The 17,903-nt window shown below is 42.6% G+C and overlaps 1 protein-coding gene across 6 annotated transcripts in view; it reads left to right on the top strand.

The window, feature by feature from the left end:
• The window catches only part of LOC126995938 (uncharacterized), an 85,382-nt gene that overhangs the window by 28,506 nt on the left and 38,973 nt on the right, over window positions 1-17,903 (top strand). For all 6 annotated transcript variants that reach the window (XM_050855843.1, XM_050855842.1, XM_050855845.1 and 3 more), the window contains exons 2-4: window positions 460-642; window positions 4,833-4,973; window positions 13,491-13,523. In XM_050855843.1, coding sequence (XP_050711800.1) covers window positions 460-642; window positions 4,833-4,973; window positions 13,491-13,523 — 357 coding nt within the window. The remainder of the gene's footprint in view (window positions 1-459; window positions 643-4,832; window positions 4,974-13,490; window positions 13,524-17,903) is intronic.

The raw sequence follows: 17,903 nt of genomic DNA, 5'->3' as shown, positions 1-17,903 counted from the left end.
TCGTCTTGTTCTCAATGGATTTCCTGTTTTTAAGGATTTTTCTTTGGACTTTTACTCTGTTTGTATGGGAAGTGGGATTTATAAGGCTTAGTTACCGTTCTGCCCATTATTGTTACTGTTAGTTGTAGTAGTATTATCAGTATTAGTAGTAACAGTCGTGGCAGTGATGGGCAAGGGACCGGAGCAGAAACAAGAGCTAGATAAGAATCATGTACGGTATTTGTGAGTTCTAGATGCTGCTGTTATCATTATTATTACTATTAGTTGTAGTAGTAGCATCAGTAATAGTAGTAGCAATAGTGGCGGTGGTGGAAAATAGACCGAAGCAGAAACAAAAGCCAATAAAGAATAATAATTAGCTGATCATTTCATATTACCACTAAAACTAACTTCACAGAACAGCCCACGACTCCCCTTCGCCCTCACTCACGTCCTTCTATCCTCCCTCTCGCCCCACAGACAAGAAGGGCTGCAAGGACTGCGACAAGGTGCTGGAGGAGCTGGAGAACATCGACGACGACACGGACAGGTTCGGCGTCCACTTCGTCAAGATCGCCGACAAGAAGTTCGCAAAAGCCCACGGCGTGAAGACCTTCCCCGCGCTCTCCTTCTTCAGGAACAAGGAACCCATCCACTATGAAGGTAAAGGAGGGTGTTTTCTTCTTATCTTAGTGTTTATTTTCTTTTTTTTTTTTCTTTTTTTTTTGGGGGGGGGGGCGGTTAGTGTCCTTGTCCCATCATGTTTTATCTTTTAATGTTATTTTATCTTATGACTTTTTTCGTTTTTTGTCTTTGTCTTTTTTTGTCGGTAAGGAAGGCACGAATTATCTTTGTCTTTCCTTACTAGAATTTCTTTCCTTGGGTATTTTGAGTTTCTTCATGCTATCACGTTATTTCTTTTCATTTTACGTTCTCTTTGGTCTTTTTTCAGTCTCTTTCTTTTGTTTCTTGATCTGAGTTGTTGTTTTTTAGTTTTCTTCGAGTTTCTGTCCCGGTTAGTTTCGAATGTGTGCTATTATGTTTTCTCTTGTCATGTTCCTTGATCTCATGTCTATTTCAGTCTCTTTCTTTAGCTTCTGTATCGGCAAAAAAAAAAAAAGGCGTGTATTCTCTTTTTCTGACTCGTTTAATTCTTGTTTTCCTCGAGTTTTTGTTCTTGGAAAGTTTCAAATTTGTGCTGTCATATTTGTCCTCTGGTAAATTTCCAGCCTTTTTCTGTAGCGTCTGTATCATATTTTCATCGTGTTACTTGCTCGCCTTGTTTGGTTTCGAATTTCACATTTATTACAATTCTTTTGGCTTGAATTTTGACTCAGTGATTCATTTCCACTTTTCTATTTTCTTTATTTTAGCTTCTGTGTTGTTTTCTTTGATCTGATGGCCTTGGCTGGTATCAATTTCCTATCTTCTTTAATATGCTTTTTTTCTTCCAATCCACGAGTTGTCTCTCTCACTCTGGATCTCTTTTCTTAGTGCTCATAATCCTCACCATCCATGTTTTTATTTTCCTTTTTTTTTTGGTACTCTGCGATGTTGAAGCATTTCCTCGAATCACTCACTTGCTCTGGGATCGACACTCTTGCTCTTCATTTCTCGACCATCATTTTTTCTTCCTCTCTCTCGTCGTTTCTTTTATGAGCGCTTCCTCTGCGTCTCTACTTTTTTATATTCAGTTTTTCTCACTTCCAGCAATAGACGCGGATTTTCTTTTTTTTTCCGTATTGCTCTGATGTTTCTTATTGCGTTTTTTTGCGTGCTTCTTTCCTTCTCTTTGTTTGTTTGTTTCTTTTCTTTCCTTCCGTGATTATTTTTATTGAGAGGAGCAAGTCTGAGCTCGTCCGATCTTTATTTTTTTTTCAGTTCCGTTTTTTTCCTCACAGATCTGGACTTGTATTTCCATTCCCGTTTGTTTGTTTTCTCTCTCTCTCTCTCTCTCTCTCTCTCTCTCTCTCTCTCTCTCTCTCTCTCTCTCTCTCTCTCTCTCTCTCTCTCTCTCTCTCTCTCTCTCTCTCTCTCTCTAGCTTCTTGTTCTCTGTTTATCTTTTCTCTTTCTTTTATCTCCTTTCTTATCAGCTTATTTCTTAACTCTCTCTCTCTCTCTCTCTCTCTCTTTCTCTCTCTCTCTCTCTCTCTCTCTCTCTCTCTCTCTCTCTCTCTCTCTCTCTCTCTCTCTCTCTCTCTCTCTCTCTCTCTCTCTCTCTCTCTCTCTCTCTCTCTCTCTCTCTCTCTCTCTCTCTCTCTCTCTCTCTCTCTCTCTCTCTCTCTCTCTCTCTCTCTCGTCTTTATTATCTTTCCCCTTCCTTCAAACTCCTTTTCCTCCTTTCTTTGTCTTGTTTTCCGTTTTTCTTCCTTTATTCATCTCCTTACCGAAGACATTTTCCTCTTTTTTTTAATCCTCCTCTCGCTCTTCCCCTTCATCCTCGCTCCCATCTTCAAGTTCTTTTCCCGCCTCGAGTTCAATCCCTGCTCTTCCTGTTTCCCCTTTCCTCTCTTAAAATTTCCGCTTCCCTTCCCTTTTATCCCCTCGCTCCTTCCCTTCCTCTCTTTAACACCCTCCATCCACTCTTTCCTTGCGCTCAGCTCCTTCTTCTCCCCCCTCCTTCCTCCCTTCCCTCCTTTCCTCCCATCTCACACTCCATGATGTATTGATTGCCACTTAAATCTTGACCTCCCGCGCCGCTCAGTTGACCTTGTTAGCGGTTTCTTGGTGGCCTCAACTGCTCCCCATAATGTAAAATCCGAGCTCATTTTTTCTCCGCCGCCGCACCCGACCTTCACTTTTTCACCTCATTTTGCACCGCGTTCCTCAGGGTTCTTGTTCTTTCTCTCTATTATAGTTTGATTTTTGTGTGGATTTTGTGGTTTTGTTATTTGTTTGTCTTATTTTTTGTACTATTGCTCTTTTTAGATTTTTTTATTGGTTCTTCATTTTGCATCTTCGTTCTTTAGGATTTTTTGTTCTGTCTTATATTTGTCTTTCTTTTTTTTGTGTGTGTATTTTGTGATCTTTGTTGATTTTTCGCTTTATTTCCTGCTCGGTTTTCTTTTTTATTTTCCTTTTTTCGTCTTTTTCTGTGAGTTTCGTGGTTTTCTTCCTTTTTCGTCCTTTTTTTCTGCACTTTCTTTTGTTTTATTTTTGTTTTGTTACTTTTTCGCTTTATTTCCTGCTCTTTTCTTTTTTCTTTTTTTTTTCCTTTTTTTTGTCTTTTTGTGAATTTCGTGTTTTTTTTCCTTATTCGTCCTTATTTTCTGCACTTTCTTTTGTTTTATTTTTGTTTTGTTACTTTTTCGTCCATTTCTTTTCTGAATTTCGTGTTTTTTTTTTCCTTATTCGGTTTATTTTTTTACTCTGCGCTTCTGAATTTTTGTTTCGTTATTTTTTTCGGCTCTTTCAACTGCTGCGTAATGCACTTCGTTAACTTCTCGCTCCCATAACTTTCCGATCTAATAACTTCGGGCTTTATCTCCATTAGTTTCTCCAATAACTTCTAATTACTCCGCGCGCTGCCTCCAGACGACCCGTGCATGCGTGTCTTATGAGTCATCTTCTTGCCCTCATCACTATTAAATTTACGTCATTATTAACCTCACAACCATTACTACATTGCTAACTACATTTCTACATTGTTACCTTCATTACTACATTGCTACCGTCATTACTATATTACCTTCAAAACACACCATCTCTCGTGCCTCCTAATATAACCTCGCTTAGCCTGTTTCTCCTCCCCTTTCTATTCCTTTAAAACCTCCGCTAACAGCCTCCTTTCAGTTCTTCGCCTTAAAACCTCACGAACTCTCCATTCTTTATTACTACCTCCATTTCTACTTTATTACATTGCTACCTCACTCTCATTATTAACCTCACTCTTATTATCAAGCTCAAAATCATCATTACCTTCAATCATTTTTAACCTTACAGCCTCGCCTCATGGTATCACATCGCCCAGAACCTTATATTTCAATCCTCTATTAGTCAAACATGTTATCTGGCTTTCCTATTCCTCTTTTCTCCTTTTGCAATCTCCCCAAGTTCCCTCCTTCTCCTCTTCTTCGTTCTTTACTCTGTCAACTCCCTTCTTCTTTGCTTCTATCCTCTCTGAACCTCCTCTTCCAATCCCTTTGTGGCTTATCCAAACTTGCTTCTTATTTCCCTCTTCTTTAATCTTCGCAGCCTCTCTCTCGTCCCGTTTATTTAACATTACTTAACCTTCTTCGCTTAATTCCCGCCCATCGTATCCTCGCATAATTTTCCTTCCTCCTTTTCTTCTCAACGTAACTTTGCTTAACCTGATTCTCCTCTCCTGTCTATCCCTTTAAACCACTGATAACAAACTCCTTACTATTTCCCGCCTTGAAATCCTAACACATCCTAACAAACGTAACTTTGCCTAAATCCTGACTCTCCTCCCCTTTCTATCTCTTTAAAACTTCCGCCACCATTCTCCTTTCTGTTTCATCGTCTTAAAACCTCACAAACTCTCCTTCCCCTTACTTTTTTCAACATGGCCTCTCTTAACCTGACTCTCCTTTAGCTTTCCTTCCCTTAAAGATTTCTCTTACATCCTCCTTCCCGTTTCTTCGCCTTAAAACATTACCGACTCTCTTCTCTCCTTTTTCTCTCAATGTATTCTCGCTTAATCTAATTCTCCTCTCCTTTCCTTCCTTTCAAACCTCCGCTAACACACTCCTTTTCTGTTTCGTGTTTCCTTCTTTCCTATTTGATTTTGCTTTCCTATTTCTTGTCCCTAAAAAACACACCAGAGCTCCTTCCCTTTCCCTTACGCAGCGTCTCCTAACCTCACTCCGCGTTCTCTCCTCCACTTCCGCAGGTGACCTCATGGACGAGTCTGGAGTGCTGGAGTTCCTCACGAGTCTGGAGGCGATGGAGCTGCCGGACCAGATCGAGGAAGTCAACGCCAAGATTCTGGACAAGATTGTGGAGGAGCAGGAGTTCGTGGCCGTGCTCTTCTGTGAGTATAGAGGGAGTGTCGGTGTTGTGTGTGGGTGTGAGTGGGTGACTTTGTGTTGGTAGTGAGTGAAGGAGAGGGAATGGAAGCGTCTGTGGATGTAGTATTTTTATAAGGTGGAATTGTTTGATGTTTTGCCGTTGTAGATAAGAAGAGGAAATGGAATGGGTGTTGTTGTGTTTTCTTAAAGGGATGACTGTTTGATTCTTTGGTTTTGGCATGAAGGAAAGAAGGAAGAAGGAAGGAAAGAAGGAATGGAAGTGTCTGTAGGTGTGTATCTTAGAGGGATCAGTTGATTCTTTGACAGTGACATGATTAGACTGTAGTTACCTTGTTTGAGCTGATTTGATTTACCTGTTTGTTTGAGCGTCTGTTTTATATGTGGTGTAGTGATTAGATAGAGAACATTATCACGTGCGTTCATCAGATTATTTATTTTATTTTATTTAATGTGGTTTGGTAAAGAGAAGAGGAACTGTTAAGTGTGTGTAGGATGAAGGTGTGAAGGGAGGAAGAAGAGTGCGTAGATAAAGCAGATAAGTGAGAAGGAGATTTTTAGTGGTGAATAGAGTTAGTTTGTAGTGATCTAGATAGTGGTTTCTCTCTCTCTCTCTCTCTCTCTCTCTCTCTCTCTCTCTCTCTCTCTCTCTCTCTCTCTCTCTCTCTCTCTCTCTCTCTCTCAAAATGATGTACGCGGAACCTTTAAAAACTTTCCCCATCCAAGTCATTTAAGTATTCCCCTCCGTCTTCCATTAATACCTTATTCCACACACACCTTCACACATACTCCTGTCTCTACTAATGAATACATCTGCATGTCAACGGGGCCGGCACACCGTTTGACCATAAGGAGAAAGGATGATGTTAGTAGTGACTTATTTTCTCTCACAAGGAAGTGCGTAGTTTGTTTTTTTTCTTTTAGTTCTCTCTTCAGTGTAAAAGGTTTTCTCTGGTTCCCTTCTGGTCTTCCTCCTCTTTTCCTCTTCGGGTCTCCTCTTGAGCATGCGTACGACAGCCACTCAGTCAAGAGATATTTATGCAATGGTAAGAGAGTTTGGCACTTCTTGCAGCTTATCGTGATGTAGATATTAACTTTGACGCTTCTTAAACTCGTTTTAAAGTGGAAATAACTAACGACGCGCTTCTCTTTTGGCTGAAATTACTATCTTTGGCTTTCTCTTGGCTTTGTTCTTCTAAAAATCCTGGCAGTAATAACAACGAAGGCTGGAATTCTATGATGCTCATTTGCTTCCATTGCTTTATGCTGCACAAGGGATCAGAATGCGATCCTTCACGCACTAATGTGATGCTCATTTCTTGTCTTTTAATCGTTTATAGATCTGAAGGCTGAAGGTCTTAGCGTTGATCCTTCAAAAGACAATGTAATTATCTTTCTTTATATTCTTTATGGAGTTGAGGGCTTCTGATTCCACCCTTGAAAGAGCTGATGGTGTCTGATTCCACCCTTCACGGAGAGGTAGGGCGTCTTTGTCTGCTTGTTTGCTTGTCTGCTGTAGAGATAGTCGATGCTGAAGGTGGCGGGGGGCTGAGGCGAACACTTGGCCCCGGCGGAAGGGAGTTGGCGGGGCTGGGAGGGCAAGGAGCGAGGCAGGCGACAGCAGGGCGCAAAGGGCCGTCGAGGAGAGCTAAGACGGGCAAACTTCCGCCATCTCGGTGTCACAAAGCCGCGGTAAACAACGATAATTAGGTGTAGCGCCGCTGATAGGCCCGTTTGGCGTTGCGGCGGCGGGGAACGAGTCAAAAATCTGCCTTCCGGTGATGTTGATACGACCGGCGCGGCGGTGTTTTATTAATTATCGGCGTTTGGTGTGTGTGAGCGGCGGCGCGATGGGGAAAGTTAAGTTTGCGGCCGTGTGTTTGGGGAGAGAGAGAGAGAGAGACATAGAAAATCAGACCACAGACCCCATGGTCCAGACTTGGTGGTCTGTCCTTAAACCTAAGTGATTTTACATTAATCAGAAGACTCAAAACGTTGCATTTCTACTCTAGTTGATATTAAGTTGAAGGAAGTGACGGTCGAGCTTATTTTTGAAGGAGTCAATCGTGTTACACTGGACCACTGACGGTGGAAGCTTATTCCATTCTCGCACTACAACGTTGGTGAAGAAAAATTTGGTGCAGTCTGAATTTACTTGTCTACATCTGAGTTTTACGCCATTGCTCCTCGTGCGCAAAGTGTCATCGATCATAAACAATGTTGATCTGTCTACATTCGTGAAACCATTAAGTATTTTAAAACATTCGATCAGTTTTCCTCGAAGGCGACGTTTCTCAAGAGAACATGTTAAGGGTGAAAGCCTTTCTTCGTAGGATTTGTTGCGCAAGGAAGGATCATTTTCGTTGCCCGACGCTGAACACCTTCTAATTTAGCAATATCCTTTGCATGGTGGGGAGACCAAAACTGTACCGCATATTCCAAGTGGGGTCTGACTAAACTGTTGTAGAGCGGAGTATTACATCTTTATTCTTGAATACAAAGTTTCTTTTAATGAAGCCCAACATTCTGTTCGCTTTATGTGCTGCATCGATGCATTGCTGTGAGATTTTGAGGTTTGACGCGATTTTGACCACCAAGTCTTTGACTCTTTGATCGCTTTTGAGTTTAACGCCGCGCATTTATTATTCGAACTTCTTATTCCTCGTTCCAACTTGAAGGACCTGGCACTTGTCTACGTTAAGGGCATCTCCATCTATCCGACCAAGCTGAAATTTTGTGCAAATCCTCTTGGAGGCTTTGCCTGTCTTCGTCAGTGAGAACCGAGTTGCCAATCTTTGTGTCGTCTGCAAATTTACTAATGCGGTTATTGAGTCCAACATCCACGTCGTTGATGTAAATAATGAAGAGCACTGGGCCAAGGACCGAGCCCTGAGGGACGCCACTAGTGACAGGCGCCCACTCTGAGTTAAATCCGTCAATCACTACTCTTTGTTGTCTGTTGCTCAACCAATTCGCGATCCATTGGTTTACTTGACCGTTAATACCTATTTGCTTTAATTTGTAAAGTAATTTATGATGCGGGACTTTATCAAACGCTTTCTGGAAATCAAGATAGACTACGTCCAGTGATTTGGTTACGTTACGAGAGAGAGAGAGAGAGAGAGTTAAGAAAGAAAAGACATAGAAACTCAAATAGGATTATGAAAGAAGCCGATAAGGGAGATAAAAGACAAAGGAAAAGATAAACAAGAGCTAACAAGAAACTAAAAGGAGATGAAGAGGAGAGAGAGAGAGAGAGAGAGAGAGAGAGAGAGAGAGAGAGAATGTGTAGTGGCGAAAGTGTTCTCATAATCGTGTGTTTGAAGGGGTTATGTGTATGTGTAAATATCTTTGGTCTGGCCACCCGACAGACTCACGATCGCCATTTCGACTAAGATTGCAACTCAGAAGTGACGGATTTCCGGGTACGGCTGAAACACCACACTCACATACACAACCCCCGACAGACACCCGGTACCCATTCACTTCTGGGAGGACAGGGGGCACGGATTATTGGAGCCTACCCATGCGTCTCCACTCCGCCCGGGAATCGAACCCATGACCTTTCGATTGTGGGGCGAGCACGCTAACCACTGCTCTACTGGGAACCGTGTGTGTATGTGGTGCCGGGGAGAGGGGTAAAGGCGGCGGTGGTGGTGGTGGTGGTGGTGGTGGTGGTAGTGCCCGGGGAGGAGGATAGTGAGGGAGAGGGAGCGATAGTGGCGGTGGTGGTAGTGGTGCCCGGGGAGAGGAGTAAAGGTGGTGGTGGTTGTGGTGGCGGTGCTGGTGGTGGTGGTGGTGCCAGGAGTGGTATAGGTTGGAGGTAAAGGTTTCGGTGGTGGTGGTGGAGGCTGTGGTGGTGGTGGTGGTGGTGGTGGTGCCAGGAGTTGTAGGGTTGGAGGTAAAGGCTTCGGTGGTGGTGGCGGTGGTGGTGGTGGACGTTAAGTTGCTCTAATGCCATGTAATTATCGTTGTTGAACTACAGGACGTGTTCGGTGTGCACCTAAGCGCCGCCCATTACCCGCCGCCGTTTTATTCGCTAACTGCGGGTCGAAAGTATTACTCACGAACGAACGCTGTTATTATCTCCGGCCTGAACGCGGCTAGTCCTTGAGATTTAACATTTTGCATCAACTCATTTGTTACTCGTACTTACAATTAGCCACAACATGCAAATTCAACTTCTTTTTTTCTTTTTACGTTAACTAAGGCCGCATAATATGACTCCCTAACGAACCCTGTTATTATCCGTAGTCTGAGTATATTTACTTCCTTAAGATTTAGTATATTCCATTATCCCCCCTATTAAATCACATACGTATTAATAGAGGATAGTTTCAAGACACCACTCCACGCGAAATTGATCTCTTCGTTGGCTACTCATCTATACTTGCTTTTATGGGGAGAGTGCGGGGTTTTTTTTCCTCATTTATTTTTACCCTTGAGCTGCTTCCTTTACTGTAAGAAAAGAAAAAGTTGGCCTTGGCACCCACACTGAACAATTAACTCAAGGTGAACACAAAGTCATCACTCAGCGTTATGATCTCTAATCCGATGACGATGATCTTACAAAGGAATCAAAGGAACATGACACTAACACTCCATTATTACGTTTCTCAGCCACACTAAATTGATCCTATAACACAAACACCGTTATTACGCACTCACTGATATAATCGTTAGGTACAGCGTGTTGCAGCCCCTAACACCATTGTCTTTAATCGTATTAGGGAATCAGAACCTTTTGCCTCGGGATGATCCGGGAAACAAAGAGAACATTGAAGATAGAATGAAAATCCCTTCTGAATCGGTCCGTTCACTCTTTTCATCTCACTGTCATTTCAACCCGTAACATTGTAGGGTTTTCGGCCCTTTTTTTGTCTCATTATGCTCTACCCGGAAAGTAGTAAGTAGCGGGCTTTTTTTCATTATTGTTTTTTTTTCTACGCCCTTGCACTGTTTCCTTTTCTGTAAAAAAAAAAACGTATTGCACATCAGTTTTGCAAAGCCACTTCAGTTTTCTCGCTACGTGTCACTTACATTGCAATCTGCAGATAAGAGGGATTCACTTTAAAATCTCTCGCCGCATTACCTGGGAAAAAGCGATTTGATTCTTCTCTTCTTTTCTTTTTCCTCTCATTAACGTCCTTATTTTTCATTTCTGGGTTGGACGGGCTATTATCTGTATTGTCACACGCTTCCACCTCTCACATCAACAATTTCCAAAGGCCTAGAAGATCACTCGCGTCTTAATGAGTGTTCTTTTAGGTTCATGGTAAAGAAGAAGGGTCAGAGGCGGTATTCTCAGACGCATCCGCCTCCCACATCAGCGATTTCCAAAGGCCTAGAAAATCACTCGCGTCTTAATGAGTGTTCTTTTAGGTTCATGGTACAGAAGAAGGGTCAGACTACCAGCAAGGTCATAAAACTACCCCTGGAAATGCCCAAAACGCCTACGAAAACCTTGTCAAATGCGTGTGCTTGGGCGCCGAAATGTTTAATATGACCCTAAATGAATCTCTCACACTCTTGACGTTCATCCTTTATTATCCTTTATTAGTGCACTTGACTCTTCTCTTCTTATATTTCTTCTCGTTTAACGTTTGGACGGGTTGAGTCTCTCCCATTCTTGACGATCGCATATACTCTCTCCTCTCCGATGCTCATTTTTTTTTATTATCCTTTACTAGTGTATTCGATTACCTCTGAAAACCGCTTCGAACAGCCGCGCCAGAACTCAGTCACGTGTCATCTAGGTATTATAGTCTTCTGGAGGGGCTGAAGGGGGGCTTGTGAGGGGTACGGAGGCACTTTTTTGGCTGTTGCGGTGGTTGATCTAGGTGGCGACTACTGACAACACCTTCCTGCCTCCTCGCTGACGTCCTTTCTTATTGACACAACTCCTGACGCCTCTGTCGCTTATTAATAGGAAGTTGTCCCCCACTCACTCCTCACTTCCTCGTTTTCCTTGTTTAGAGTTAGTGGCGGGGGTTAGTGTGGGGGGGTAGTCTGGCTTCCCGGAGAGGCCGTATATATTGTGTAGTGGGATTGTTGTTGCTGTGTGTGTGTGTGTGTGTGTGTGTGTAGCTAAATCAATTATGTGCTTCCGTGATTGAGTTTGACTACTGTGTACTCTCTGTCATTTTCTGTGGCTTTGTTAATTCTTGGTTTGATGTTATAGGTTCTAGTCACCTTTGTAACTTCTCTTTCTATCGTTTTTCCATTTTTTTTCTATCTTTTGTCAATCTTTTTTTTTTTCGCTTTTCCCGTGGCTATGTCAGTTTTGGGTTGATGTTTTAGGTTTTTCTCGCCTTAGTAATTCCTCATTCTGTGTTTGAGTATAGCTTATCCGATTTCTTTTTTCTTTTTTTCTTTCTTTTCTTTTCTTGCATTTTTCTGTTGCCATGTTAATCCCTATTCTTCGTGTGTTAAGTTTTTGTCCTCTAAGTAACTTCTCCATTCTGTGTTTGTGGCTTTGTGCATAGCTTGTCCGATTTTACTTTTTATTATTTTTTTTTCTTTTCTTTTCACGCTTTTCTGTGGTCAGGTTAATCCCTAACCTTTGTTTTTAGGTCACTGCCCTCTGAGTAACTTCTCTTTGTGTTTGTGTATAGCTTGTGATTTATTTTCTTTTTCTTTTCTCATCTTGCCTCGCTTTTTCTGTGGTCAGGTTAATCCCAGACCTTAGTGGGTGTGTTCGGTCGTTGTCCTCTGAGCAACTTCTCTTTATGTTTGTTTGTCTTTAGCTTCTGATTTCCTCATGTTAGTATTTATGGAGCTCAGTTAATTCGTCCCCAAAATATCTGCGTTTATTCTATTTTTGTGTAGCCAAGTTAAAAAGCCTTCTGAATAATGCGTATATTCTGTTTTGTGTTTATGTGACTACGCTAATTTGTCCCCTAAATAATTGCGCATTTATTTTACTTTTCATCCACACTAACTAGTCTCCTAAATATCTGCGCGTGTACTCTATTTTGTATGTATGTAGCAAGTTATCTGATTTCTTTTTTTCTTTTTTTTCCTATTTATCGCTTCTATTTGTATCTGTTTATCCATTTCGTATTTAATTGATTTCTCTTTTTGGCCACTCCTCTGTACTCTATTCAGGAGCAGTAAGTAGCGGGCTTTTTTTTCATTATTGTTTTATTTTTACGCCCTTGAACTGTCTCCTCTGCTGTAAAAAAAAAAAAAAAAAAAAAAAAATCCGAGTAGCTTCGTTAAATAGTCACCTACGTTAACTGTGATCACTCTATTTTGTATCTGCGTAGCTACGTTTTAATCACTCCCCTAAATAACTGTGATTTTATTATAATATCGTATCAGTGTAGCATCGTTAAATTGTCCCCTACGTTAACTAGTTCCCTAGATAGCTGTGATCACTCTATTTTGTATCTATGCACCTTTGTTTTAAGTAGCTACTCCTCTAAATAACTGTGTGTTCATTCTATTTCGTGTCTATGTATCTTTGTTAAATCGTTCCCTGTGTTAATGAGTCTCCTAAATAACTGTGATCACTCTATTTTGTCTCTACGCAGCAGTTTTTTAAGTACTCCCCTAAATAACTGTACTTACATTCTATTTCGTGTCTATGTATCTTTGTTAAATCGTTCCCTGTGTTAATGAGTCTCCTAAATAACTGTGATCACTCTATTTTGTCTCTACGTAGCAAATTTTTAAGTACTCCCCTAAATAACTGTGCTTTCATTCTATTTCGTGTCAGTGTAGCTGTGTTAAATCGTCCCCTACGTACACTAGCGGCATCCAACCTGTCCCATCATTGCCCCGCGGTGAGGTTGCTGCTGTTTCCATTTATTGTTTAGTGTAAAATGAAGCGCGGTATTGCGGAATGTATAACGAACGAGCTTCATGTCCCCACAGATATGTATGTTATTAAGCGTGTTTGTGTGTGTGTGTGTGTGTGTGTGTGTGTGTGTGTGTGTGATTCAGAATGTTTACAGCAGTCCTTTGTTTACGCAGTGTTTTTGTGAGCCTTTTAGTAAGCGAGCGATGAGCGAGCCTGTTTGTCTATGTGTGTGTGTGTGTGTGTGTGTGTGTGTGTGTGTGTGTGTGTGTGTGTGTGTGTGTGTGCGCTTCAGAATGTTTACAGCAGTCCTTTGTTTTAGCAGTGTTATTGTGAGCCTTTTAGCAAGCGAGCGATGTGCAAGCCTGTCTGTCTGTCGGTGTTTAGCCTGTTACTGATCCTGATCCTGCGTGTGTCTGTCTGTGTGTTCGTGTTTCAGAATGTTTACAGCAGTCCTTTGTTTTAGCAATGTTATTGTGAGCCTCTTAGCAAGCGAGCGATGTGCAAGCCTGTTTGTCTGTTGGTGTTTAGCCTGTAACTGATCCTGATCCTGCGTGTGTCTGTCTGTGTGTGTGTGTTTGTGTTTTAAAATGTTTACAGCAGTCCTTTGTTTTAGCAGAGTTATTGTGAGCCTTTTAGCAAACGAGCGATGTGGGAGCCTGTCTGTCCGTCTGTGTTTAGCCTGTAACTCTGATCCTGCCCCCGTATACCACCCCTGCAGGTTACATGGGCGATGTTTGCAACCGAGGAGAACGTAAGTAAGACCTGCAGGACGACAGTGACACCCTTTGCATGAGATTCCGTTCCCCTGCCACGACGTACGACCAACACGTGGTATATAAGTCCTACCATGAGTCGGCTGCACCTGCCATTTACTACTACATATTTTTACCTTCCTATATCTCTCTCTCTCTCTCTCTCTCTCTCTCTCTCTCTCTCTCTCTCATAAGGTAACTATATTCCTTCGACTTCATTATATTTCATGAATTGCTTTTTCCTCTTATTTTGGCTCCAACGGGGTATGACGGCATCCCTACATATTTTATTTTACATGCAGACGCTTTTTTCGTATTGTTTGGTTTTTCTTCGTGCCCTTTTTCCTCGTGTTTTTGCAGCTTTTCCTTGTTTTCCTCTAACAAAATAATCCCCCGCAGCGAGACTGGATAAAGAGCGGGTGCAGGCATGAGGGACGGACAGTCTCGGCGCACGCATGTTCAGAGCTCGCAGTCGGATTTGTTGGTCTGGGTTTACACGATTTCGAAAGGCTCGGATTTACTTTACATCGAGTCTAAAGAGGACGGTTTATATTTAGCGGGCAGCTGCACCACCACCATCACCACTATCACCACCACCACCACCACCCTCTCTGCAACCACCACCACTACCACCACTTCACAGTTCAAACCCAACAGTTGCTACCCCTCACATATTCAACCGCTACCACTACTACTACTACTACTACTACTACTACTACTACTACTACTACTTCTATTATTACTACGTCATCATCAACATGGGGTGCGGTGGTCTAGTGTTTTTAAAGGCGCAAAGACGGAGAACTGAAGAGTCTGGACGAGGTTCGAACCCCAGTGTTGGGCATTCAATCCTAAACCCCAACGCCACAACCCCCCCAAAAAAACAACTACAACAACAATAACAACAGCAACAACTACCATTGCCACATCACCGCCACCACTACTACTACTACCACCACTGCTACTACCACTACTTCAGTCCCACTACTTCAACCACTACTAAAACCAATCCACTGAGTAAATAGGTATACATAATCAGCCAACCAAGTCGTGTTATCCCCTTCGAATACCATCAAAGGGGAGTACATCATCCAGTGACGTCACAGGTGGTAGTTATGACACCTGAGTGGGTCCCCTTAACGAACCACTGATCACCTGTGCCAAACGCGACTGTGTGTTAGCCCATAGATCAGGTAGCATGCAAGGGGGTTAATTAGTTGAAAGAGAGAGAGAGAGAGAGAGAGAGAGAGAGAGAGAGAGAGAGAGAGAGAGAGAGAGAGAGTAGGGATTGAAAGGAAGGAAGAGAGGAAGGGAGGAGGGGAAGTAAGGTATGAAAGGAAGAGAAAAAGTGAATGAAGAAAAGAATTAAAAACAAGAGAATCTGGTGGACTTCGAGCGTGTTTGTTGCTGTGAGGAAGACAAAAGAAGAAAAAAGAGGCAGAGGAGGGGTGAGGGGAGGAGGGTGGTGGGGGAGGAGGAAGGGGGGGGGTAGTACTAACCTTGAAAAAATAAACAAAAGCTTGAGGTGAAGTTCAAACACCGGCCTTTCGCTCCCCCAGGAATGTCACACACACACACACACACACACACACACACACACACACACACACACACACGTATACATAAGGGGGTTGACCTCTCTTGTTTATTTATCTTGGCCCGGTAAGTTGTGCCTCACCTTAAAATGTCTCTTAATTAGTCGCGCCAGCTGGCCAACACGCCCCCCCTTCCTCCCTCCCTCCCCGTCTCCTTCTCCCTTCCCGTCTTCCTCTCCCTCCTCTCCCTTTGCTGCTCTCTCTCCCTCCTCGTCTTCCTTTCCCTCCTCTTTCTGCTCTCCCTTTGTTGCTCTCTCTCCCTCCTCGTCTTCCTTTCCCTCCTCTTCTTTTGCTGCTCTCTCTCCCTCCTCGTCTTCCTTTCCCTCCTCTTCCTGCTCTCCCTTTGCTGCTCTCTCTCCCTTCCCGTCTCCCTCTCCCTCCCCGTCTTCCTTTCCCTCCTCTTCCTCTCCCTTTGCTGCTCTCTCTCCCTCCCCGTCTCCTTCTCCCTTTCCGTCTCCCTCCTCCTCTTCCTTTCCCTCCTCCTCTTCCTCTCCCTCTGCCGCTCCCTCCCCTTCTGCCTCGCGCCAGTTCCTGAGTCATACTGAGAGGAATGCCTTTGTATCGCACGTTTACTGTCAGATTAAAGGTAACTGGAGAACGATCACACTTAATGCACCTTAGCACTCTGCCTAGGCCTGTACCGTGCAATACTCAAGCGCAACATTGTACCGTTAACCAACCATCATATTTTCAGACACTTTCGGCTCTGACAACAACTAATTTCAAAGGCCACAAAGGAGGTTAGTCGGGTTCTCATGGGTGGGTTTTTTTACGTTCATGGTGTAGAAGCCTTGTCGAACTTATCAATAGCCTCAAAAAACTACCTATGGAGACTCCCACAACCTCTACGAAGGCTTGATTGAATGTGGATGTATAAATGGGCTATTACACTGGGCAAATTTTCCGTGGGTCTTCAGTCAAACCACGATTTCCGCTGGCGTGGTTCTCCTATTTGCGTGGTTTTCTGAAGTGTCCACGATCTTTCAAAGCTACGGTAGATTTCACTGAAGGACGACGGCATTACTCATCATTTTCTTCGGCAGCAATAACAACAAACAATTGAGAACCACGTTAGCGGAAATCGTGGTTTGACTGAAGATCCACGGAAAATATGCCCAATGTAATAGCCCCTTAAGTAACCGTAAGCTCAAGAAGGCAACGTATTGTAGACATTCAGCGTACACCGTCGACTCAGCAAGGTGCAAACTAGGACAACGCGCGTGCATGTGCCGTGAATCCTTAGACTGCGTACCCGGCCGGATCTCGGAAGCTGTAAAGTGGGGAATGGAAGTTATGCTATCTGGGAAGTCAGTCTTGGTAGTGTATCATAGTCATCACCCTCGGCCATTACTAGTTCACGGTATAGGACAAAGGACATTCACAACGTTCTCCATCTCCCTCTGTGATATTGGTGTACGCCGTCATGCTTCGGGGAATACTCTAATCTCTTTTGTCCCCACGTTTCACTCTCTGCCCTGACCCCTTGCAATATTCTCCATCCTTCATCATTTCTAGGTGTGATATGACCTGTCCTAGTTGATTTATTGTTCTTAATCGCGTGTTGTTGGCCAAAGATGTCTTACTGGTAACGCATGGAGTAGCACATTCGCGGGTACTGTCACAGCCCAAGCCTCGCCGACAGACACATTCGCGGAGATTGTTACGGGATACACACGCCTTTGATATATGAAAACCTGGCCAGGGAGCGAGTGGAAGGGAGCGAGCCGAAGGCGCTTGCCACTCTAACCCCTTGGCACTATAAAACGCTGAAGTTTGTATACATTTGGTGCACGAATGTAAAAAAAGTAGAAATTCAGTGCCAGAAAATAGAAAGACAGATGGTGGGTCTTGCCAGGATTTCTTCACATGGCACAACTTCATGCAGCAAAAGGTAATTGACCCTTAGTCGGAATTATATTTTTTCGATATTTTTTGCTTGGATAATCTTATGAAGTTAATGAAAACGCAATATTTCGTTTCAGTTTTAAGGGACGATAAAAAGAAATAACATGTGGAGTTAATCAAAACCTGATCTATTTCATATAGTTAACCGGATGAAAAAGTCTTAAAAGATGAAAAAAAATGAAAAAAAATCTCGTGGAATTAATCAAGCACGCAGGAAGTATTAAATGTTTATGATGAAAAAAAAAGAATGAGAAGTAAAAGATGGAGGATAACAAGGACCAACAATAAGTAAAAAAAAAAAAAAATGCTAGCTAGTAAAGAAATACGAAATAATTTTTAAATGTATATGAGAAAGAATGAGGATAAAAAAGGAGAACAGTAAAAATGAGGAATAAAAGGATAAAAAGACGGAGGATAATAAGGATCAACAGTAGGAAAGAAGAGTAAAAAGAGGAGCTGAGGATAAAAAAAAGAGGATAATGATAAAAATGAGGATAAAAAGACGGAGAATAACAAGGATCAACAGTAGGAAGTAAGAGTAGATCGAGAAGCTGAGGATAAAAAAAATGAGGATATGGATAAAAATGAGGATTAAAAGGATAAAAAGACCGAGGATAACAAGGATCAACAGTAGGAAGTAAGAGTAGATCGAGAAGCTGAGAATAAAAAAAATGAGGATATGGATAAAAATGAGGATTAAAAGGATAAAAAGACGGAGAATAACAAGGATCAACAGGAGGAAGGAAAAGTAAAAAGAGAAGCTATTCACGTAAATAAGCAAGGTGAAGAGATGATCAAAAGTAGAGAGAGAACGAAAACTCCTTCAAACCGTCCCGGGAGCAGGACTGTGACTTTTTCGGGGCAGCATTTGCATGTCCG

This window comes from Eriocheir sinensis, chromosome 9, assembly GCF_024679095.1.
Source record: "Eriocheir sinensis breed Jianghai 21 chromosome 9, ASM2467909v1, whole genome shotgun sequence".
NCBI lineage: Eukaryota > Metazoa > Arthropoda > Malacostraca > Decapoda > Varunidae > Eriocheir > Eriocheir sinensis.
Note: the sequence above shows the minus strand (reverse complement) of the source record. Positions and strands in the feature narration are given on the sequence as shown.